The 26,225-nt window shown below is 33.7% G+C and overlaps 1 protein-coding gene across 1 annotated transcript; it reads left to right on the top strand.

The window, feature by feature from the left end:
* The first annotated feature begins 7,521 nt into the window (after positions 1–7,521).
* On the top strand, positions 7,522–25,796 carry LOC120768351. The gene is made up of 11 exons (XM_040095006.1): positions 7,522–7,740; positions 12,040–12,077; positions 14,806–15,922; positions 15,992–16,123; positions 19,151–20,689; positions 20,749–21,009; positions 21,064–21,217; positions 23,255–23,362; positions 23,439–24,379; positions 25,150–25,221; positions 25,310–25,796. The coding sequence occupies exons 2-11, from the start codon at positions 12,058–12,060 to the stop codon at positions 25,442–25,444; spliced, it is 4,479 nt and encodes a 1,492-aa protein (XP_039950940.1). The 5' UTR covers positions 7,522–7,740; positions 12,040–12,057; the 3' UTR covers positions 25,445–25,796.
* The last annotated feature ends 429 nt before the right edge of the window (positions 25,797–26,225 follow it).

The raw sequence follows: 26,225 nt of genomic DNA, 5'->3' as shown, positions 1-26,225 counted from the left end.
GCTGGAATATGTCAGTGTCGTCGTAAATTTCGTACAGCTCATCGTTTCATCGACTGCGATATTCGCCATTGCCAATTCCCAAAAGCAGAACCTTTTCTCGAAAACTCGTAACGCCGACTCATCAGCTGTTGCCATCGTCCATGATGATGTTGTCTTGTAGAATTTGGTCTTTGTTCGACGGAAGAGGACTTTACTTATCAATTGCCTACTTAGTCCGGAGTAACACCTGCTGGCAAGAGATATTCTGCGTTGGATTTCGAGGCTGGCGTTGTTGTTGGTGTTAATGCTGGTTCCAAGATAGACGACATTATCTACGGCTTCGAAGTTATGACTGTCAACTGTGACGTGGAAGCCAAGTCGCGTTTGCGACGACTGCTTGTTTGATGGCAGCAGATATTTCGTCCTGCCCTCGTTCACTACCAGACCCATTCTCTTTGCTTTCTTATCCAGTCTGGAGAAAGCAGAACTAACGGCGTAGTTGTTATGGCCAATGATATCGATGTCATTGGCGTACACCAGAAGTTGTATACTTTTGTAGAAGATTCTACCTTCTGTATTTAGCTCTATAGCTCGAATTATTTTCTCCAGCAATAGATGGAGAAGCCGCTCGATAGGTAGTCGCCTTGTCTGAAAACTCATTTGGTATCGAACGGCTTGGAGAGGTCCTTCCCGATCCAGACGGAGCTTTTGGTATTGCTCAACGTCAGTCAACGTCATAGCGGCAGAAACGTAGCTCCTTTTCGACACATTGATAAGGTCCAATCAGTTTGTTCAAGGTGGCTTTTTTTATTTCACACAGTGCGCTCGTCCAAAGCTGATGCATGCTCCTTATCAGTTCTTTGCCGCCTTATTTGATGGGTAATTGGTATTCGAACTTCTTCATAGTCGCGCAATGGAACATCTGCTTTACCGTCGTCGATTGAGAAATCGGGTTCCCCATTCATCCTGCTGTTGTATCTCGATTAGTTTTTTTTATTTTAAAAACAACCGTTAGGTGAAAAAACTATCATACTCTCTAGCAAGACGTTGCGAAAATACAGAAGTCGTCATTCCTCACAGAAACTATGTCGTAAAGCTCTAAATACAAAACTTCTCTCCGTCACGACTGTAAACTTAAAGATTTTAACAAGGCACAACACAAAAAATACATATTTAGGAAGGATTTCTATCCATATAACTTGTATGAACGCAATGAATGAACCTATCGAAGAGGAGTCATCATTGTGTATTGGACCGAGTTCAATATTTAATTATCGCAAGTTTAGCTGCTGTCAATAAACTGCCGAATTTGAGGTCTTCCTAACCTAGACAAAAGTTTAATTATTAATTATTTAATTAATAATAATTTTCATAATTAAATAATTATAATTTTTTTATTATTTATAATTATTATTATTATTTATTTAATTGGTAAAATTTGTAAATTAATAAAACTAAATAATTAATTAGTAATATTTCTCTTTAATATAATAATCATTGAATATACATATGTAGTATATACATACATTCTTGTTGTGTATAGTTCTGTTAAATATAATCCTTTGTTATTAATTGTTAAATTTCACACATTTAAAAAATTAGAAAAAATTTAATTATTTAATTTATACTCTTTTTAAAAATTAATTGATAATTTTTTAAAAATTCAATGATAATTATTTAATTAAAAAAATTTTTTCCGATCTTAATAATTATTATTTTTTGATTATTTTATAATTTTGGCATATTAAAAAACAATTAATTTTTAATTAGTCAATTTTTTTAAATTAATAAATAATGAATTAATTGGTTATATTTTCCTTAAATATAGTGTTTCGAAGGAAGTAATAATCATTGACTATTTTTGTTTTGTATAGCTTTGTTATTTATTGTTAATTTTCACAAAATTAATTTTTAATAAGTGATAATTATTCAATTAATAATATTTTTCTTAATTATTACTAGTTATTAGTTTTGAGTTATTTTATAGTTTCCGCATATTTAAACTATAATCTATTATATAAGTATCAAAATTTAATTAGGAATATTTTTGTTGTTTATGGTTTTTTTAAATAAAATCCCTTGTTAGTTATTGTTTAATAAAAAGCAATTAATGGTTTCATTAGTATTTTTAATTAATTGTTAATTATTTAATTAATAATATTTTCTTAATTATTATTTTTTGATTATTTTATAATTCTCACATTTTTTTAATAAAAATTACTAATTAGCAAAATTTAAATTAATTATTGCTAAATGGTAATATTATTTTAATTAATTAATTAATAATTCTAATTTTTTGATAATTTCGTTTATTTTAGTAAAGAAAAATTATTATTCACTTATTCAAAAAATAAAAAATTGCCATTAATTATTTAAAATTATATAATTAGTAATAGTTTTCATAATTAATTAATTATTATTTTTTTGTGGTTTTTTTGAAATTAATTAATAACTTTTGATAATTTTTTTTATTTTTCTGAAAAAACTATTATGCACATATTTAAAAAATAAAAAATTAGCTATTAATAATCTAATCAATATTTTTAATTAATTAAAAATTACTTAATTAGTAATATTTATCATAATTAATTGAAAATTAAATTAATTTTAAATCTAGATTTTACTTAATTAATTAATTATTTTAATTTTTTGATTATTTTATAATTCTCGCATTTTTTTAATATTAATTATTAATTTATAAAAATTTTAATTAATTATTAATTAAATAACTATTGGTTTTTGAAATTAATTAATAACTTTTCGATAATTTTATTTTTTTTTTCTGAAAAAACTATTATGCACATATTTAAAAAGTAAAAAATTAGCTTTAATAATCTAATCAATATTGTTAATTAATTAAAAATTACTTAATTAGTAATATTTTTCATAATTAATTGAAAATTAATTTTTATGATTATTTTGTCGTTTATTTTCAAAATAAATATTCAGTATTTATTGTTATTGTTGTATATGTTTTTTCTATTTTAAACATATTAAAAAACACAAAAACTAGCATGAACTGCTGATTTTAATCTCTTTCTGTTCTTTTGGTTTTTGTTGTTTTTACTTTGCACTTCAAACAGTTATAGTGTTGATGCACTTTTTGTTAATTTTTTTTTGCATTTTTTGTACACATTTTTGGTTTTGTAATATTTTTTTGCAAAATTTAAATTTGTTAATTCTTAATTTTAATTAATTAAGTTTTGTTTGAATATTTTTCAAAAATAAAACAGTGTAGGTACATATCGAAAAAACGCAAAAAACTAGAAGCGATTGCCGATTTTAATCTCACTTATTGTTTTTGTTTTTTTTTTTTGTATTTATCTCCACGACAAACAGTTAACTATTGTGACGACCCACTTTTTTGCTCATTTTGTTGCATTTCTTTTGCTTATTCAAAATTTGTTTACTTCCTATATTACTTTATTATTATTATTTTTTTTTTGTTAATTTTTTATTTCTTAATTTTTTTTCATCAAAAACATTGTTTTGGCGCCGCGCTTACTGGCTCTTCCAACACTTGTTGTAGACTCTTATTCAGCCACACACAATTCCTTGACCGATTTCACTTAAGCAACTAAAAATGTTCCAGCATTTACTCAAACACCATATCACTTGCCTCCATAGCTGATCTACATAAGCCGATACATACATACATACATATGTACATAATGTCGAGGCGCTTATGTATGCACATCACAGTGTTGACTTCGCGTTTAGAGAGCACGAGTGACTGACTAGCTATCTAGCATAGGCTAGGTTGACAGCTATTATTCCCTTATTTACAGCGCTCATCTTTTACTTATTGCCTCCGCAATACGACAAACTCGACAAATTATTGATAAAACATACATACATACAAACAAACAAACAAAGATTTATGCATTTGCATATGTAGTTAACAAAGAAAGTTAAAAAAAAAACTTTTTTCGCCTGCGCATAAATGGTATATATGTACATACATACATATGTACATACATACATACATACATACATATAACTTATCATACATAAAAGCTAAGCTGAGGGCGGCGTACGCTACTTGGACAAGTTAAGGCCGTACTTCTCACATACATAGTACTTAAGTTCTGGATGTACTTAAACCATCTGATAATTTTTGACCTGGTCTAATCCCGGCGCTTTTCAGCACGGAAAAAATTTACAGCGAATTTGAAATTGTCTGCTTACTCTACTTGTATTTGAGTGGCACAAATAATTCAGTGAAGGACGTGATCATCGAAAACTTGCCTAATGGGATTACTGGGTTTCACAGTTTCAAAAAATCGAAATTTTTTTGTCTTATTAAATTCTATAACATCTCTAGAATATTGTCCTAAATTTTCAAGTTGATCTGACTAATAGTTTCGGAGATACAGGCTTGAGAACTTGTGAGCTCGAGGCTAGCTGAGCTCAGTGTGCCGCCTTTAAACGCGTTTTTCTCAAAACTATGTTTTCAAAGTCGGTTGTCAAGATTTCTCGCGAACTACCCAACCGATCTTGATGAAATTTTACACAGGTCTTCGAGATATCATTTACAAGGTCTTGAACGAAGGATTTTTTTTTTAATACAACTATTTAAAAGAAAGAATTTTACAGAATGTTTATTAAATATGAGTCTTTTAAATAAAAAAAAAATTTCATTAAAATATTTCATTTTTCATATGTAAAAAAATTATTGAAAAAGGCCGTTTTTTGCAGGAGGAAACCCAAGTAACCCCTTATGCGAGTCATCCATCACATCGGTTAAACACGATAACATCGAAAATATTAAAGAAACCCTGCTTGTAAGTCTTCGTGTTGGCATCAAGGTTATAACAGAGGCCCTCAACATCTCTTTTAGATAGTCTCAACACTCAACACCATAAATGAACCGCAACCAAAAAATCCCAAATTCGCGAAAGGCACAGAAAGCCATTTCAGCCGAACTTATAACAATTGTATGGAAAATTGGATAAAGCGTGGACATGCTTACATTAGCTCAGGAGCCTTTTATTAAAATACGGTGAAATGTAGTTTTTTTTTGTCAGACCCGGTCAAATTTGATTAGATGAATGTTTGCTGAACAGGTGACGAAGGCATGTTTCATTCATTCTCATATATCGACGGAAAAATTCAGTTTTATTACGATTTAATAGCTTCACTCCTCAGAATCATCAACTGCTTTTGATGGATTTTGAAGTTGCGCTGAATCCACTTGACACAGAGCTTTCGCATACAAAAATATAGATTAATACTTTTCTCAATAGCTTTTCAATAATAGATCACTCAAGATCTTAAATTAAAAGCGTAGAAAATACAGCTTGTGCAAGAGTTGAAACCGCTCGACCTTCCCTAACGACACCGCTTCGCTTTATGGGCTCTTGAAAAGTTCCAAGAAGTTTCGACGTTTTCGAGCCAAATTTTGTTCAACGTTGAGACCCATTTCTGGCTCAATGGGTACGTTAAGAAGCAAAATTGCCGCATTTGGGACGAAGTGCAACCCGCAGAGATTGAGCTAACATTTCATTCAGAAAACACAACGGTTTGGCGTCAATCATTGGATTTATCTTCGGTAACCATATAATTTTACTTTTTGGGCTAGTCGATTGGCCACCAAGATCGTGCGATATCACACCGTTAGACTTTTTCCTATGAGGATATGTAAAGTCTAAAGTTTATAGGGACAATTCCGCTTTGATTCAGGTCTTGGAGCAAAACATCACGCGTGCCATTCATCAGTTATCAGTCGAAATGCTCGAACGAGTCATCGAAAACTGGACTTAGCAAATGGACCATCCGAGACGTAGCTGCGGTCAGCATTTGAAAGGGATTATCTTCAAAAAATAAATGTCAATAAACGAACATTTCCACATTTATTCCGCGCGAGCCAAAAGGATTGCCTTCAATTTTGATTAAGTATTTTCACATTCTAGCAATTGAAGCGGGAGTTGGTGCTATGAAATGGCTCGGGAGCTATTAAAACAATTTTAATTAGCTCTTAAGCGTTCTTTAAGAATTAGAGTTTTAAAAGAAATATGAGCCTCATTAACCGTTATTGAACTTGAATCTCTTTTCTACAGATTTTGACTACTTATTAAGGTACATAGATCGTCGCGTGTGTCATATATAGAAATGGGAAGTGAACACCCTGACTGAACCCGATTTGCCAGTTTTGCTTTTGGGATAATACTATACATTGTGACGAAAATCACTCAAAAAATATATATTTTACTAAGTTTGTAGGACTGTCAACCTGTTTGTTTTACAGCAGCTACTTAAGTCGGTACACCTCAATATTGCGTTGCGTTTTGACAATAAATAAAAATATGGAACAAAGAATTTGTATTTTTAACCAAATTTCGTTTGCGGAATCATTACGAATGGCGCAAAAAGCTTACGATGATCAGTTTTAATCAAAAACACAGGCCTACGAGTGGTGCAAAGCCTTCAAAGATGACAGAGAGATCGTTGAAGTATAAGAGAGATGGCTAGAGAACTCGGCACCTCTCGCGAGTTTGTTTGAATGATTTTGGTGGATAGCTCAACGCCTCCCGATAAATCTGAATTTCAAAAGCAGTACGATTGTGATCGAATATAAAGCTAAAAACGCAATGCACACGATCGATCAATCGCCGTATTCACCAGATATGGCTCTGTGTGATTTTTTCTTGTTCCCCAAACTGAAATTGATGGTCCGTGGAACCCGTTTTCAGTCGATCGAAGAGATAAAACAAAATACGCTGAAAGAGCTCAAGGCCATCCCAAAAATCTTATGAAAAGTGTTTGGAGGATTGAAAAATATTGACATATTGATGAATAATTAAATAGTTTGCGTTTTATTTTCAATTCCGGGTACTTTTTTGTCACAATGTATGTAGGTATGTGTGACGTCAGTGAAATTGGCTCAACTATTTTTTTATGCTAATTTGTCGATTAAATTCATGCAATTAAAAAAATGTGTTGGAAAATCTTTAATAAAAATTTATAAGTAATTTTTTTTCTTTTAATCATTTAATAGGTATTAAAGTTGTTAACCAAAAATAAATACATACATACATTTGTTAATAAAATGCAATTAATTAAAAAATTATTATACAAAATATATACTGATTGCTATTTAATTTTTTTAAAATATCTATTCTAAATAAGACATCTAGAATTTTACGCACCTTTGTACACCGTTTTGCCGAATCCTTTTTAGGGGGTTTTCTTTATTCACCATACATATAAACAGAGAATGGGAGAACCCTGCTTCAATAATATTCATATTTCTCCGAAACATAGCAGCATTAGTTCGCTTCAGCTCACCTGGCCGGTTGAACGTCAAGTTCTCAGCGTTTTAAATGTAGAGCAAAAGAAAAGAAAAAAATAGCGGAAATTAAAAAAATATTAATTTAGTTGAATTAGTATCAAATATTTTTAGTATAATCTTTGCAAGCAAAGATAGTTAATAATTTGTGTGTGTTTTAAGTAATAATTAAAAGAAAATAAATAAATAAAAAAATTTAATAAAAAAAATTGTGTAAAATTAAATTAAGTAAAATTAATTTATTACCAAAGCCGTCATTTAATAAAAATCAAATTTTTATTGCCAAATATAATAGTGATAGAATTTACCAACAAGCAATTAAATATAATTATACACATTTTAAAAACGACCAAACGCTCTAAAACCAAAAGAAGCTGTTTAATAAATAATAAAAAAAAGCGTCGAGAGGCCAACAAAGGGACTACATTTTATAAAATAACAAAATTTGTATAAGAAAACTAGAAGCGTTTAAGGTGCGTTGCGATTTTTTGCAAAAATTATGTTATATATTTCATAAAAATATTTTCGTTTATGCACATTGCAGTTAACAGTTAGAGTTAGGGGCTTCGTTTCGCGCAAATTTCGCAGATATTCTCTTACGCCATTTGCTTGCCATTATTCTGTGACACTTTTATGCTAACGGAATTGAACCTGTGAATTGTAGATAAATTATTGATAGTCAAAATTTGGCGGGAAACATTTTCAACGAAAATAAATTATTTTCTTATCAAATAAATTATACGTAAGAGAAAATTAAAATTATCCGGAATAATTTTATTATTTAAGTTTTTCTTTATTTTTTTTTGTCAAAATCAATAATTAAAAAGAAAAAGTTTTAACAAAATTTGAAAAGAAAAATCAGATTTTATTACAAATAGTTGGTATTTTAATTGGCGGCAAATTTATTTTTATTAAAAATATTTTTTTTTTTACTTTTTCTTAATAATTAAATTAATTATGAGAGAAAATTAAAAGTATATGAATGTTTTCTCTTTTTTTCTTTCAAATATTGTCTTTAACAAAATCAAAATTTAAGGAAAATGTAAAAAAATATTGATAATATGTTATTTTTCACTAGAAATAGTTTGCATATTTATTTGTTTATGGTAATTATAAAAGAAATTAATATAATAAAAAATTTTCAACTAACAAAATTATTATATATTTTTATATGTCAATATGCATTTTTCATAAATCTCTAAATTTTTATAGCGGCAACAAAGTTTGTAGATTATTTATACACTATACAAAAATTATTAAATCAAAAATTTAAAAAATTTTTTAATATGTTATTTTTTTTTTACTAATTTGCCCGATAAACAATTGATGAATTTTTAACTTCTTAATTTTTTACCCCAGGCAGCAATTTCTTAATATATTCATATAAAATTAAAATTTTTAATTTAATAATTTATATAAATTAGTCAGAAAAAATTTAAAATATTAAAAAAAAATTATTTTATTTAAAAAATTAGTATAATATCTTTGTGTTTAAAATATTTTTTTTTTACTATTGTGATTATATTAAAAATATTTTTTTTTTTATAATTTCCGCAAAAAATAAATATTTTTTAATACCTTTTCTAAAACTATTATAGATTTTAAATTAGGAAGAAGTTGATTTTTTTTAAATTTTGAGAAAAATCCTAAAAGTTACAAAAATATCTTTTGAGTTGAATTAATTTTATATTTTATTATAATTTTCTATTTTTTAATTTATATAAAATATAAAACTTACTGAGAAAAAAATAAATTCAGAGTGGTAAAAGGTTGTCTTCGGTAAAACTTAACAAATAAAAAAATTTGCTCCAATAAAATCAGTAAAACTTTTTGTTCAAAATTAATATTCTATAATTTTTTTGAATAATTTGTATTAAAATTGTATATTTTTTTATACTTTTGCTAAAAATGTTGGAACTGGTAGTTTATGAATACGTTTTTTATTAATAAACTCTTTCTAAAAGCTGAAAAAAGTTTAATTTTTAAATTAACTTTTATTATTTTATATTTTTTTTTTAATTTAAATTAATTAAAATATATTATATTAATTTTAATTTATATAATATATAATCAAAATTTTGAAAAAATCATAGAATTTTAATTTATAAATTAACATGTAAAAAATTAAAAATATTATACCATTAAATTAATAATTATGCTTTTAGAAAACGAATTTGAAAAAATCATAAAATTTTAATTATATTATTAGATAAATTATACTATATAAATTAAAATTTTATGATTTTTTTCAAAATTAATTTTCTAAAGCGTAATTATTAATTTAATGTTATAATATTTCATAACTTTTTTACATATTAATTTATAATTGAAAATTTTATGATTTTTTCAAAATTATTTGTACAAAAAAATATATATTATTTATACTTTTACAAAAATTTTATAAATTGTACTTTTAGGAAAAAAAAATGTTCTTTAAAATTTCACACAAGTTTGTAAATTTTTAAAAATAATACGTAAATGAAATTAAATTAAAATAATTATTTTATTTTTGAAAAAAGTATTTTTTGAGAACAATATAATTTCACAATTACATTAATATTTATCCAATTTTTTTTTCAAAACTTAATTATAAAATATTTTTTGAACGGTCTGTATAATATTTATTAATAATTCAATGACACTTTTATTAATTTTAATCAATAAATTAAAATGTTTATGAATATACTAATGTGGGCATCAAAATGGCACATCAAGTGCTAATTGAGCCCGATAGGGCTGCACTCCTACCTACCTATACTAATGTGGGCAAAAAATAGTAAGACTTTTTAATTTAAATTTCGCGCGAAAGTCTATTCGTCGAAATCCTTTCATTAAGATTGTTATGACTGTCAGTGACATCTGTGCCAAATGTCACATCTCAAAATAATCATTAATGTTTAGTATACGCTTGTCTTTCTGAAGTACATAAAATGCATTCAGCGATTTTTACGATGAGTGAAATTATTCAACAAAGAACTTCCATTAAATCTTGTGGGCAAAATCAAATTTCTGGTGCCGAAATGTTCAGAATGTCGGAAAAGGCCGGTTATAATTGTTTGTCACGCGAAAGCATTTTTGCTTGGTAACAATTATTCAAAGAGGGTCAAGAACGCGTTGACGATGAACCACGCCCAGGACAACCATCGTCATCAACTGCTGATCAACACATCAATAAAATAAATAAATTGGTTCCTGGAAATCGACGATTAACAGTCTTACTGACATCGGAAGAACCAATGAAAACCAGTTTGAAAAATCATTCGGGTGAATGGAAGATCGGTGAATGAAAGATTGGTTCCAAAATCACTCACATTTTTCGAAAAACAGCGTTGCGTTAACCGCTCTGAAATAATGCTTTCTGACTATAAAGATGTTATGAAACGTACTATTATTGGCGATGAGTCTTGGATCTATCCTTACGACCCGGAAGCATATGATGTAACTGCCGAATAACACGTCAAAGGAGGTAAAAAATCAAAGTTATGTTACAGTTTTCTTCGATTATCGAGGTGTGGTGCACTCCGAATTCCTTCGGACCATCCAAGCTGTAAACAGGGAATACTATTTGAGCGTTATGCGTCGTTTGCTCGAAGTACTCGTAAAATAGGGCGGAATTATGGGCCGACAACTCTTGGTTTTTGCATCACGATAATACACTGACGCATACTGCATTGATTCTTCGTGAGTTTTCGTCAAATTTGCAATCAATATCGTGCCGCAACCACCGTAAACGTCCGATTTAGCTCCGTGTGACCTCTGGTTGTTCAGCAAACTCAAACGACCGCTTCAGGAAAACCGTTTTGAGTCAATTGAATACATTAAACGTGAATCGCTACGCGCGTTGAAGGCTATTCCAGAAATTGACTTTAACAACTGTTTCGAGGATTGGAAATAACTTAGCCCAAGTGTATTTTTTGGTGCTCAGAGGAATTACTTTGAGTGAGATGACATAGATTTTGCAGAATAAATTAAGAGTTTTAAAATTATGAACAAAGTCTTATTATTTTTTGCTCATAGTAGTTTATGTACATTTTATAATTTTACTTAGAAAGTTTGAGCTTGTATTTTAAGTAAATATATTTTTCAGGAGTTTTCAGAAAATTTCAAAAATAATTTTTTTTAATTAAATAAATTTTATAATAATTTATTTTTTTTGGAATGTAATTTTAAAGTATTGCAATTTTAAATAATAAATTTTAAGAAAAGTAGGATATTTTTAAATAATTTTTTAAAAAATATTTTTAGCTAAGAGAACATATTAATTTCACAAAATTAAATTAGCATTTATTTCAATATCTCATTATTGTTTTTTTAATGATATGTAAAAAATTCAATAGAAAAATGTACACAAAAAGAAGTAATTTTTTAAAATCTTCTGGTACACACTTGGCATACTTTTTCTTTACCAAAAACACACTTCTTTGACACACACTTTGTACACATATATGTATGTATGTATGTATATTTCATATGTATATTCAAATTAATCAAATAATGTTTACTTTGACATTAAACTAGAAAATTTGCAAATGCCAACATTTTTTCTAATAAATTAACAATCAAAATAGGTCATTCCGAAGATTATATTATATTAGGTTATAATTAGGTCACCGTGCGTTTATGCGTTTTTTTAATGAAATAAATACAAATGACGAGCATAATAAAAAGTCGAATATATATACATATGTATGTATTTATATTTAAATTTGTTCATTGCTCTCAATTCATGCGTCAAAACAACTCATGTTTTTTCCTTCATTTTTTAATTTCAGAAATAAGAGATTTACAAAATGAGTGACAAATTTTATGGGTAAGTGTTGAGCGATTTGCAAAAATCATGCTATGTAATATATAAATAAATAAATATAAAAATATGTTAAAAATTTATTAAAAAAAAAATAAGTTAGCTATTTTTTTTTTTTTTGAAGTTTGTTTGGACAAATAATGTAAATCAACTCCACCAGTTTTTCAAGCCAATAAGACGAAAACTACTTATTTTAATAATTTTTCATATACATTATGACCAAAAAACGCCCGGAAATTGTAATTAAATTAAATTGTAAAGCTGTCCTTAATTACTATGCCAAATATTAGCGCGATCTGTCAAACAAGTTTGTTTACAGCAGCTGCTTAAGTCCGTACACCTCAGTAGTGAATATTTTTACAATGGATAAAAATATCGAACAAAATACAATGGATAAAAATATCTTCAAATTTCGAGTGCGAAATAGTTGCGAATGTAAGAAAAGGCCTACAATGATCTCATTTGATTTTGGTGACAGATATTTTGATTCGGTAAAAAATCTGCCTTCGGACAAGTATCTTCTGTAAAACAAAGGAATGTTGTTTGAGACATTTTCATATGCACCTTTTTTAGAGCGAAAACCCGACTAAAGGTCCATTTTTCCTTTAAATTTGGGTTAGGTAAGCAATATCTAAAAAGTCCCATAGAGTCCTAGTTCCAAACCACTACAGAAATGTTACATAATTTGTTTTCAACGAACTGTGAAAAAATCAGCTGCCCATATCTGCCCTCCTGGGAGTTATAGCGATTTTAGTATATCACTCTCAGTATTTATTCCATAGAAATAGAACGGAAATTCTAGGAATCACTTATTGAATAATTTAATCATATTGGTTTTCGAAATAATTCGTTCATTTTTGGTCCCCATTGGGCAACTATCAGAAGAAGCGTTGGAAGCAAGAAACAAGGACTTCAGAAACACAAGGCTTTACCATGCGAGGAAAACATCAAGAAAAGACAATTGTGAAGACATATTACGTTATCTGCTTGCCAATTCTGATCCCGCAATCACAAGTAGGAGAATACTGAAGGAGAAGAAACACCTGAAATTATCAGAGGAAGCAATGAACTTATTGGTATATGACTGATAATTTGTAATTTTTCTGTAGAATGCAATAAAATATGCCCATCGATACAATTAAAATTACAGTTCAGGCAATATGATTTCCAAAAAATTCCGGTTTCGCAACACTGTGATACGGTGATTCAATTTTATCAAAAACACAAGCCTACGAGTGGTACAAAGCGTTCACAAACGGTCGAGAGAACATTGAAGACATGCCTCGTTCTAGACGACTTTCGACCTCTTCAATTGATGAAAATATGTATTCAAAAAGTAGAGAATATGGTCCTTGAAAATCGAATCCGTTCGAATGATTTTGGTGGATATTTTGGGACGTTGTTGCTCGACTCGTCTCGATAAAGTTTAATTTCTTTCGCAAAAAGAGTACCGTAAACTTTTTATCTCCACAAATTAACTACAATCACTTTTTGGCTCCGGTTTTCTCTCTATAACCTCTATAGCTGTTTTCACTTGGTCCTTAGTTACGCTCCTCCGTTTGAACCCTTCTGATCTTATCTTCTGCCCAACCTTGCCATCTTCTGTTCCATTTATAAATTGACCGGTTACTTTTGCAGTTATACAAGGTGTGTTCCAAAGTAAACAGGACTTAAAAAAACAGAAAAAATGTTTTTTTCGGTAAAATCAATTTATTTTATTCAAAATAGTCTTTTTCTGCTTCAATACAGCTTTTTGCACGGTCCAAAAGCATGTCGAACGAGTGTTTTAGCTCGTTGGCCGGTATGGCCGCCAGTATGCCGGTGCAAGCCTTTTAAATGGCCTCTACGTCTGCACAATGCATTTCTCCGAAAAGGAAGAAGTCGCACGGTGTCATATCTGCTGAATATGGGGATTGGTTAATGGCTAAAATGTGATTTTTGGTCAAATAATCGTCCTTTGACTGTTGGATTCCGAGGAATTTTTGATCGTCAGTCAATTTGTGCAGAACAAACCGTTCACACACCTTTCGTAAGCACAAATGTTCGGTCATAATGCGATAAATCGATGTTTTAGAGATGTTCAATTCCATTTCCATGAATTTCAATTATGATTTTTGCTGAATTCACGCACAGATTCGATGGAATTTCCGGTGATCACGGATTTTGATTGGCCCACATGTTGATCGTCATTTATGTCCTCACGATCACTTTCAAAACGTTGAAACCACTCTGCTACGGGATAGGCAATCATCGCCATAAACTTGTTTCATCAATTGAAACGTTTTGGTAGAAGTTTTACCAATTTTAAAACAAAATTTAATGTTGGCTCTTTGTTCGAAGCTCATTTTCGCGCCGATAACACAAACATACTGACACTTAAAATGCAATAACTTCACTCCCAATCGATGAAATGTCATGAAATTCTCACTGGACAATCAGACGCATCAGTCCCATATAGAAGTTCTATTTACTTTGGAAAGCACCTTGTATATATAGTTTAAAAAGAGCTTTAATGAAAGCTTACAGTTTGACACAACGGTACGCCAGTTTCTAGTATTAGCTGAGACAATGATTTGCTTTCATCTGTAAAATCAATACCTTTACCGATAACATGCCAGAAAATTAACATGACAGAGCTTTCATGAAAGCTCACAAGCATTCATACTTTTGGAACCTCCTATACTCTTAAAATGCAACCTTTAATACTTTTTCTTTATTCTATTATTACATGCAGTATCTTTCATGCCGACGATGCGACCTACTCCAACTACAACACCGTGCTACAACAGCAGCAACAACAACAACTAAATCAACTCAATCAATCATTACTGCAACCCGGTCTAAATACAAAGGTTGCCGAGTTATCCACCTACTATGGCACCACAGCGCCCAACACAAATAGCATAACTGCCGGCTCAGCTGTTGCTGTGTCGAACGCTTTCGATACCGTCAGCGCACAAAGCCGACTCATTGGACCAAACTTGCAATACTTCGGCGGACCGAATAATCAAACCAATCAAAATCAACAACAACAGCAATTACTCTACAATAGCAGTCTGATGCCACAGCCGAATGCGTTAACGGAAAGTGGTGCTTACAACATACCGACCAATGCCTTAACGCTGAACGGTTCGATGGGTGTTGGACCTAACTATAGCTGTGCAGCCGCCGGTATGTCGTACAGTTATAATCGTAACCGTTATATGCCCTACAGTCGTAGTACAAATACCACCGGCACAACGCCATATCCATCGAATAGTGCACTGACGCTGCCACCGCCTATGCCAAGACCTTTAAGTACGCTACCGCTCACCACAGCCATAAATACGGTCACACAGCAAATGTATGCCTCGTACCAGCAATTATCAAATATTTATCGGAGCTACTCTAATTTTCTTGGCGCACCCCAACTTGCAAGTACAGCGGTGACATCAGCGCTGAGTGTAGGCGCCACAACAAATGGACCAAAAGAGAGCGTCACGGATAAGAACAATAATATTATAACCGATAATAATAGACGTGCCGCTGTCACGTTAGCAAATGGTGGTCCAAATGTGACTTGTAATTCGGTGCGACGTTGTGTCAATGCTGCTGTTGGTGCCACGACGGATGGAATGGCCGTTGCGTCCAACGAGGGCAGTGCTAATGTAACGGCAGCAAGTAGAAGTTTTGATGTATGCTATGGCAGCACCAGTCAATCTATAACACTGCAAATCACCAATCTGGATTATACAATGGAGGAAGCGAGTTTACGCAATTTCCTAATGGGACAATTGAAACCGATAACACCCGTTTTGTCGTTGGTCTTCGAAGGCAATTCCTATGCCAAAGTCACTGTACCCGATATGTTTGTAAGTAACTAACTAATATATGTAATTCGTGTTGTTAGTTTGTACATTGAATGCACTATTTACTTACAGTTTGCTAAGCAAGTCGTCTCGAATTTACATCGCAAGAAAATCGGTCATAAACGCATGCTAGTCTCGTATACACGTGACTCGTCACAGACGGAGATCAACACACTGCGTTGTCAAGTAGCTGGACTGCTTAAGGTGAGTTTATATTATGCTAAGTCCGTATTATCTGTTTCTTCACCGAAAATATTTCTAAAACTTTAAAAGTATTAAAGACAAAACTTAAAAATTAAGCTTCATATAAATGGCTACGAAAATCTGAGAGCAGCTCTTTACCAGTTCTTTCAAATATCCTTCAAAGTATAAAGTTTGCTTATGGTAGTATGTTGTCCGGGTTAATGCTTCTCTTTAGGCAATTCAATATATTTAAAAGACCGATGGAAAGATAATTGGTAATTGCTTTTCGAAATTTTAAAACCATTCACCTTTTCGAAATTTGTTCTTACAAATGGCTTTATGATATACTTTTGATGACCTATACGAACCACCTTCGATTCCGAATGATATAGATTGAAACGAAAGCAGAACTTCTTAGAAAGAATGGTGCCACTTTTGATCTCCAACTTTCATTAAAATCGAGAGTGAAAAGTTAAAAAAAAGTCCGTAGAACCAATTTTTACTAAAAAGTACCACCTTCAACTGCGAGCTATACAGAAAGAAAGATAAGTAGAAGAGAGAACGGTTCCACATCTTTTGATCTTCAAATGAATATCCCTATCTGTTGCGGTTAGTTTCTCTTTTAAATTTAAATTCTACACTTCTACATATATTTTCAATAAGAGTGATATGATTTCTTAAAAAAAAAAAGTAATTAATAAGGAAATTCAAATGCTTTTTATTTAGTGTGAAGTACAATCGATGCAATTAAATTCTGAACATAAATGGCCTTCACAACTTCTTTTGCAGGAACGAATTCGATGAATCCAATTTTCGAGTACTTGTTCCACTAAATCAAATCTCATATCATGAATGGTACATACATTCAGTATAGACTATTGCCTAAAGACCGATGACTACAAATAACCCCACAAGAAGTAGTCTAATGGTGTTAAATCACAACTTCTTGGAGGCCACTCAATGTCACAATTTCTTGAAATAATCGAATCTCCAAACTTTTCTCGCAATAATTCGGTGGTTGCACATAGTCCCGTCTTGATGGAATCAGATGTTGTCAACATCAACTTCCTTTTTTCAGACATAAAAAGTTGGTTATCATCGATCTATACCGCTCTCCATTTACAGTAACGGTGTCAGCAGCTTCATTTCGAAAGTAAGGTCGCAAGATTCTAGCAAACTAGAAACCACACCAAACTGTCAATTTAGATGAATGTTTGTTAATGAATAATTTGTGCATTTTCTTCGCACCTGAATCAAAAGTTTTATTTATTTACCGCACGAAATGAAAGTGAGCCTCATTGGAGAAGATGTTTTTCTTAAAAAACTCGTTATCGTTTTCAAGTTGTTCCGAGGTAAAATCAGCAAATTCACGACATTTAAGCTGGTCTAACGGCTTCAGTTCTTGAGTGAGAACAAATTTACACGGATACAATTCCAAATCCTTTTCAAAATGCGCCAGATTGCGGTTTAAGACAGTCCCAATTCTTGAGAACGTCTTGGAATCGACGAATTGCAGTCTTCAGCAACAAGAAAAAACGAAATGACGTTTGCAAAAACGATATCTTAAGAACTGAGGGACTAGTTCGTATATATACAGACGGACAGACAGGCAGACGGACATGGCTAAATCGATTCAGCTCCACATACTGATCATTTATATATATACTTTATAGGGTCTCCAACGCTTCCTTCTGGGTGTTACAAACTTTGTGGCAAACTTAATATACCCTGTTCAGGGTATAAAAAATTAAAGATCATGACGTATTATAAATGGTGGAAACTGTCAATTTAGAAACCGAACTGAGAAATCAAACCTATTAAAAAGTCCGGTATTATCAATATACGAGTTGGCTGTATACTTAAACCTTTCCCACCAAACCTTTGATTGACTTAATCTATTATTAAAAAGACTAGTCTTTCTATAATTAGTAAAATCACACTATTAAGGAATTATGTTAATTTCAATGACAGCGACTTATTCGTCCCAACAGCTTGTCAGCTTTAATGTCTCACCCGGTCTTCTATCCACTCCGTAAGTTTTAGTGTAATGTATAATGCATAAACATAGCATTTCATTTCCCAGCTGGCCGGCTACTAGCAACATTTCAATCTCAAGCCTTCTGGTATAGCGTAAATTGTAAGTGGTCGAGTGAGCTCTTCGCTCTCATTCACCTATCAGTAGTTGTAGGAGCGCTAAGTGGATCGAGATTCACGTGCTAAGATTGAAAATCTTACCAGATGCCATTACCCTAACTTCTCGGAAGAAAATGAGATATACTCAACACTTTCTTCTCGAATGTCCTGCCCTTTCTATATCTAACAAAGATCAAGTGTAATGGTGGGAATAGAAATAAATAACCTAAATAGATTTGTGAGGTTCAAGACGCTTTATCAAGAATAAAGAGTTACTTCTAGGGGGATCAGCCTTCTAACTTAACCTAACTTGGAAGTCATCTCGTTTTGCCAACCGAACTTTATCAGAGTCGACACTAACTTCGATCACCTTTTCGAGATCTCAGTATATTGTATACTATGAGTCTTTAACATTTTTGAAATCATTTATGTTTTTGATTTTCGAACTTGAGCAACTCTGAGTTCAATGGTATGTAGTCGCAGGTCAGATGATTTTAGTGTTACGTTGTTGGATGACCATTTCTATTGTCGGCAGAAATTGGCTTTGGTTCTGCAGAAATTGGTTTTGACTGTGATATATGGTATCTTGGGTTTTTTGTTTTTCGTCCTTGGTAGTGTCTTCAACTCTATAAGACGGAGTCTTTAACTCATAGCCTATTGAATAATGCTTTTTAATATAAAGTAACAGACATTGGGCTGCTTTAGAACTCTTCCATTATAGGTACCTTAATTCGTATTTCCTTGTTTTCGAAAGAAAAGCAAAGTCGTGTCATTTATTCAGGTTACTCTGATTCTTTAACATGTACACATTATTTAAATCTTTCGCGAGAGGAGCATGTTTGCATCAATTTATAAATTATGATCCCAATTATATTTATTTACTATAAAATTTTGTAACACTTTTTCCAAACGCAGGACGTGCCGTATTACACGCTACCGATGTACAAGTTCCGTGAACTTTTTCAAGCGCGTTTCAAGACGTCAATCAGCGTATTGGATCTCTACAAAATGCCCGACATCTGTACGATCAGTGTCGATAATAGTGAAGAGAAATTTATAAGTCTACAAACAAGTGTCATAAATTCGCTGGAGAACTCACCACTAATGGAAGGTCTACAACATAGTGTACCCTATTGTACAGTGCACTTCAAACGCGAACAGCATAAAGGCTGGGCTGAGCAAGATATCGAACCATTACCGAATGTCTGGATGACAATATCGGAAATACAAAGGATTATCTATCCACTACTGAAAAATCATCCTGGTGACATACCGGTTGCATCTTTGGTACATTGCATTACCGGACAGATGAATACCGATATCACACCCAACGACAACGGTGTCAATTTGGAACACTTAGTATGTTGTGTGCAGGGCATACAGATACAGGTCAATAATTTTGGCATCAAAATACTCGGCTGGCTAGAAGTGGACAAGGAGAGTTACGCCAGTTACGCGGCACCACTCAATGCGAGCATTGGCGCCACCAGCGCCACGTCATCAATGGAACGCAGTTTGTATGCCAAGTCTGCGTGTAGCGCCAGCGATCCTTTATATCAAATTTCGCGTGAGGTTATCGAGTTGGTGAAGATGTCACCAAAGTCTACAATGAAATTCAATCGTTTTATACCAGCTTATCATAATCACTTCGGCAAACAGTGTCGCGTCGCTGACTATGGTTACACCAAGCTGATTGAACTGTTCGAAGCGCTGGCCACTGTCGTACAGATCATCGGCGATGGCGAGAACCGACAGATCACCTTAACGCATCGCACACAATTACGACGCTTCACCTCCGATCTACTTCGCATACTGCGCGCACATGGCAACAAATCCGTGCTGCTCTCACAGCTACCGACGATCTTCGCACAGACTCAAAATCGCAGTTTTGATGTGACCGATTATGGTGTATGCGATATACGCGACATCTTAGATGGTCTGGCCAATTCGAATGTTGTCGTGATGTCACGTGTACAAAACTGTGACGATATGCTCATCTCGATGCCGAAACGTAAACAAACCAATGCCGAACTGGAGAAGACCATATTATTTGCTGGCGAAATGGTCGAACTCTTTCGCAATGCACCACAATACACAATACTTTTTCAGAAATTCGTACGCTCCTATCACTATCACTTCGCCTATCAGTGCCGCCTAAGCGACTATGGTTTTCTGAAGTTGGCCGATCTTATGGAGGCCATACAGGGTGTTGTCGAAATGGAGCAGACCAATGATGAGGACAAAAAGATATACTTAACGCCGAAAGTGGCACGTCGCGTCTTCGCCGAACAGTGTGAGGAGCTCGTACACAATGTAACGGGCAATGCACAGACTTGCATGAAGTTGGAAGAGATGTTGCAGTTGCATAAAAAGAAATATGGCTATCAAATTCAACCGCAAACTTTGGGTGTAAGCAGCATTTCCGAAGGTGTCGAATTGATGCCTTACATAGAGGTGAGTATAAAGAGAACCTCAAATAAGTTCATTTAATCCAACTTTGCCATACATTTAAGTTGATTGAGAAGGAGAAGGTTTTATGGATCATATGTCATCGTGAGGACACTGCATTCCGTAGTCAATGTTACCGCGCTTGTAAGCTGATCTTGGTACACGAGTCGACTTTGCATGCGAGCCTCAATGAATCGAGTTCAAGTGATACGAAAGAAAATCAATGCAAAAATATGGCACTGAGCACTTTGATAGAGGAGTTCAATAAGAAATATGAAGATAAATTGAATGAGAGTACGGTTAGAGCGATGAAACATCTGATCGAGGTAGGTGAGCTGCACAGCGTTGTTGAAAATGTAAACAAAACTCTTCTTTGGCAGATCTTCAAGGATGAGAGCGTAGATTACGTGCGCAGCACATCGTTTCTGAAATTCCTACTAAGCATTATACGCGTAGTGGAGAAAAGAACTACTGTTCTGTTAATTGAGATCAAGAACTCCTTGCACTGCAATATTACGACCACCTTCGAGTTCGGTAAGTACAGAATTTTCAGAGTTAAATGTATGCATGAACTCAAGCTAAGTTTGTAAAATAATACTGTCTTGAGTTTTCCAACAACCTGCTTAAGTTCTAAATAAACTCGACGTCGGCAGGTCTTTCATAATTAAATTTAATCCCCCAGAGGTCAATTGGTACCTTATTCAAAAAAATTGATATCTTTGATGCGATTTTAGCTTCTGCAACGAACCTCCAACGAGTCCCAAATTCAGCGCACAAACCTGAGGAGGAATGTTTCACCTTTTCACTGTAGCTCGTTTTTAAACGGATGTTTTTTGGTTACCCAGAGGATCCTTGATCCAAGGCCGGAAGTTGTCAGCTACTGAGTCATATGTAAAAGAATCGTTTCTGGCCACTTCCAAGTGAGGAGCACTTGGAGAACTTTCCTGACATGGATGAACAGTCATGGTGTACAGGTACTAGCGTACGCCGATTCTGCTTTCTCCGAACTGGATAAGGAAGCAAAGCAAATGGATCTGGTAGTGAACGAGGCAAGACAAAATATCTTCTGCCGTCAAAAAAGCAGTCGTCGCACTCGCGACTTAGCTCCCACGTCACTGTTGACTTTCATAACTTCGAAGCCGTAGATAACTTCGTGAACTTGAAACCAGCATTAGTAAAAAACACGTCAGCCTCGAAATTCAACTCAAAATAACTCTTGCCAAAAGGTGCTACTTCGGACTGAGTAGGCAATTGAGAAGTAAAGTCTTCTCTCGACTTACAAAGATCAAATTCTACAAGTCACCCATCATCCCCGCCCTGCTGGATGGCGCAGAGGCATGGACGATGACAACATGAGTCGGCGTTACGAGTTTTCGAATGAAAGGTTCTGCGGAAGATCTATGGTCCTTTGCGTATTGGGAACGGCAAATGCCACAGTCGCAACGATGAGCTGTACCAGATATACGACGATATTGAAATATTTCAGCGAGACAGGGGCTACGCTGACTAGGTCATAATGTCCGAATGTATGAATACACTCTGGGGTAGCAAAGGAAGAAGAAGACCTCCACTCCAACTTCCTAACTCTAACTCCTTCTTACGTTCGAGTCTCGGTCGAAAAATGATTTAGTTCCCAGAGTCAATAGATCAGGCAAATCATATACTTATAATTGAGCCAGGACTTTTTTGTCTTCACGAAATTTTTAGTCATTCTAATCCTACTAAGGACCCGAAACGCATTTATAAGAGATGTATAGTTTATATTTCGGTTGTCGAGATACCTGGCATTTTAATAACGGATAAACGGACTTTGCATAAGCAGGGCGAGCTTGAGGCTTCCATTAATAAGGGTAATGCTGTAGGAACTTTCTAGGCATGAGCTGACAGGACAAGGACAAAGATCTCATGTCAAGATCGAATATGTCGTTATGCTGTAATCCGATCACTCATTTCTTTGAGTCTAAGAGAGAGGCCGTTCGTATAAGCATAAATTTAACTCCAACAACTTAGGAATGAGCAACCAACTTATGTGGAGTTTAGATTGGCAATTTAATTTCTTTCTCATTTCAATCACACATATATAGCCAAGGACAAAGATTAACGTAGAATCTATCGGACTTAGAACCTACGATCCTCTCACTAATCTGGCATGTAATAATGTCAACTTTGTCTAAGGCAGAGGATCGTTTAAGCATAAATCCAACTACAGTAAATGTACTTATATGAAAGACAATGTTGAGGACTGAGCAACCAATTTCTGTAGAGCTTAGATTGAGACTTTGATTTCTTCATCATCTCGACGACACACCCCCAGCCTAGCAAGAATCTCGTATAGTTTTTAAGAGTCTTTCGGAAGTGGCAATCAACATCTTACAAGCCTCTCACGTCATATTCTGCAACGCTTAGATTTGGGCTTTACTTTCCACATCATATCGACGATACACCACTGACCTAGGGAAAATACATGTCTAACACGCAATTAACGGAATTTTGATGGTCTCAGCACTTTTTTTTATTGTAGACGTAAATATTTTAAACGAAATCTCCATATATTTTAACTTCTTTTCACAGGCTTTCCAAATCTTTTCTCTATTATATCTGCATTTAACGACATCTTTGTGATCAATGTGGGACTGACACAAGAGCGCAGCGAAATCTCATTGCAACCAAATTGCGAACGTGAGTTTGAGCATGAAAATTATTATAAATAAAACAGGCAACTTTCCTATTCACTTTATTATATTTTCTTCTACAGTTACCTTAAGCTCATCTCTGAATCGCTCCGGTCTCTTCGGCTCAGTCAAGTCGCAGGCGAGCAAACAAAAAGCACCACGATCCTCACGTCTACCGCTCAGCGAGAATAACAACAGTCGCAGTTATAGTCTACAAGGACCGCCGACGAAAACGCGTGCGCTCTCGAACGCCAACGAGAATAACAATTATCAGACGGCGCCAAATTACAAAGGTAAAGTTTCGAGCAGCGCTATATTTCAGCCAGCGGCGAAAACACAACGTAGCACCGCATCGAAACCGAAACCGCCGCAACAGCAGACACAATCACAACAACAGCAACAACAACAACAATTACAACAAGTGTTGCAAGCTCAACAACAAATGCAAAATATTGGTTATGAGTCCAAAAATTTATCGGCGGTCGGTACACATATGAGCTACAATGGCAATGCCTCGATCTATTCGGTCGCCTCACACAACTCCAGTCTGAATACATCCGGTTCAATTTCTGCGCACAGTAATGACTTATCTTTCGGCGCTCTAAATAGTGCGTTGAATTCGTCGAATTTGTCTTTGTCCGATTTGAATGTGAGTCAGACGCAACTGCCCTTGCAGGCGTCCACAACAACTGCATCGCAGGTACAAATGAGCGGCACCACAAAACTATGGGATCGACGACATGCCGCTGCTATAGCTTCAGCTGCAGCCGCCTCCTACCAACAGCAGGCAATGATGAGTGAGAATGTGTCGGGTCTGCCGTCGCTTATAATGTCCACAGCGGAAAGCGGCGTTATGAATGGCAATCGGCAGCATCAACAGCAAAATTTCCAAACAGCTATGGAACAATCGATGGCGGCAGTTCAGTCTAAAATTAAGCAGGATCCGGTTTCCTACGTCGATCAGACTAATTTGCATGTGTATCCCATGTTCGAGCCACCAAAGCCAGATACACCGCCGTCCAATGTGAGTAATTGATATTTTACTTTTATAGAAAGATTGAGCTTTTGGTTTATCCAATCTTCTAGTACAAATTCAGAGACAGCCATATTATAGAGTCGGAAATTACTCATTGCTATGCCCTAAAATTTGAATTATTGAGATAGTTCGTGTAGAAAATGTTAATCTTCCATTCTCTTATTCTGATCCGATATGGTGTAAAGAACAATGTTAATACTGGTCGAACTGTATTCGTATTTTTGTAGACCCTTAAAGGTTGATACCGATAATATACGTTGACAACCTGGATATATGTAAGTCCGTTACTTACGATGTTTAGATCATGCTTAGAGCAGTGCACCAGGGAAACAATGGAGTATCTTTAATGCACTTGTCTCGCATTGGCAAGACTACGCTGTAAGCCTGTGGGGTCCACGCTAGAGGAGGTATCGATAGTGAGGCCACAGAATCTGTTAAAATTTGTGTCAAGCGCAGGCTTCCTAAAGGATGACTACTTCTCTTGGACCTAGGAACTGAGCTTGATCAGGTATCGCAAAGGACCAATACTGGTCTATGAGTGGCTTATTGGCCTACCAGTTTAACTTAACCTAATCCTATATAAAAAAAACTGTCAGACATGGAGTTCTATAACAAAGTAGAGTAGGTCTAGCACTGTCGAAACGTTTCTAAAAGCGCTAAAAATACATAATTTTTAAAAAAATTCTTACAATTTCCGAAAATATTTAGACAGATCTGCGAAGCATTTCAAACACTTCCTTTTTTTGGTATCTTTTTAGAATATGCCTTTCTGGATCGACCCAATTTGGTCACATAACACTGCCGACAGTGAGGCAGGACAAACAGCTTTGGTAAGTAAACAATATTTTTCTTTTCGAATATTCCAAAATTCCACTGCAAAATACAAAAATATAAAAAAATGTCGAATCTTTTTTGCAGCTCAACATAAGATTACCAGAATTGAAGTCATTTAATGTATTACCCATGGTATTATCACCTTATACGCTTTCAAAAGCCGAAAATATGAAACAAAAAGTATTTAATTTCGAAAATCATGATAGAAAAATCGCCTAAATTAGCGACGCAAATTAATTACATACAAATAATCTACCCAGTTGTTACCCATTAGAGTGGAAAAATGGTCTTTAAATTGTGTACGTCCTTAGAGCAAAAGAAAAAAAAAAACAAAAACATATACATATATTAAGTCTTTTATTTAATTATTAGTAATTTTTAATAATCAAAAATTGTAATGTTACCACGACATTGAATTGAATTGTTCGTATGTGTAACAAGCGATTGCGAAATATTGTTATTGTAATACCTCAAAAATGTTTGGTAGGGTTCAAGAGAGAAGAAAACTAAAATATTTTAACCACATTCAATTCGTTGTAACTCTGATTATTATTACGATTTTTTTTTTAATTAAGCCAAAATATTTAAATATCAATTTTAAATATTGTATTTATTGTAGTAATGCAACAACAAATGTGTCCTAAAATATATTTTGTAAGTGATTCAAATAAATAAAATCGAATGATTGTAAACAGATGGTTTGGTACGAGTATAAGAGCAAATAGCTAAAAAGCATTAGGTCAAGTAAAAAGAAATCCAATATTTTTCCACTAGATGGCTTTAGTAATGACGGGTGATCCAAGTAGAGGTACTTTTTTCATCACCCACCTTGAGACCCATCATTCATTATTGGATAATATTCGACCGAATAGACCATGTCCAGTACGCAGTGAAGAAAATATAGCCGCCGTAGCTGAGAGTGTACACGAAGACCGTGGATAGTCGATTCGGCGCCGTTCACAGCAATTCGGACTGACGTATTGAACGACTTGGCACATTT

The sequence above is a fragment of the Bactrocera tryoni genome, chromosome 2 (assembly GCF_016617805.1).
Source record: "Bactrocera tryoni isolate S06 chromosome 2, CSIRO_BtryS06_freeze2, whole genome shotgun sequence".
Taxonomy (NCBI): domain Eukaryota; kingdom Metazoa; phylum Arthropoda; class Insecta; order Diptera; family Tephritidae; genus Bactrocera; species Bactrocera tryoni.
The sequence above is the reverse complement of the archived record's forward strand: the minus strand, read 5'-3'. Positions and strand labels throughout refer to the sequence as shown.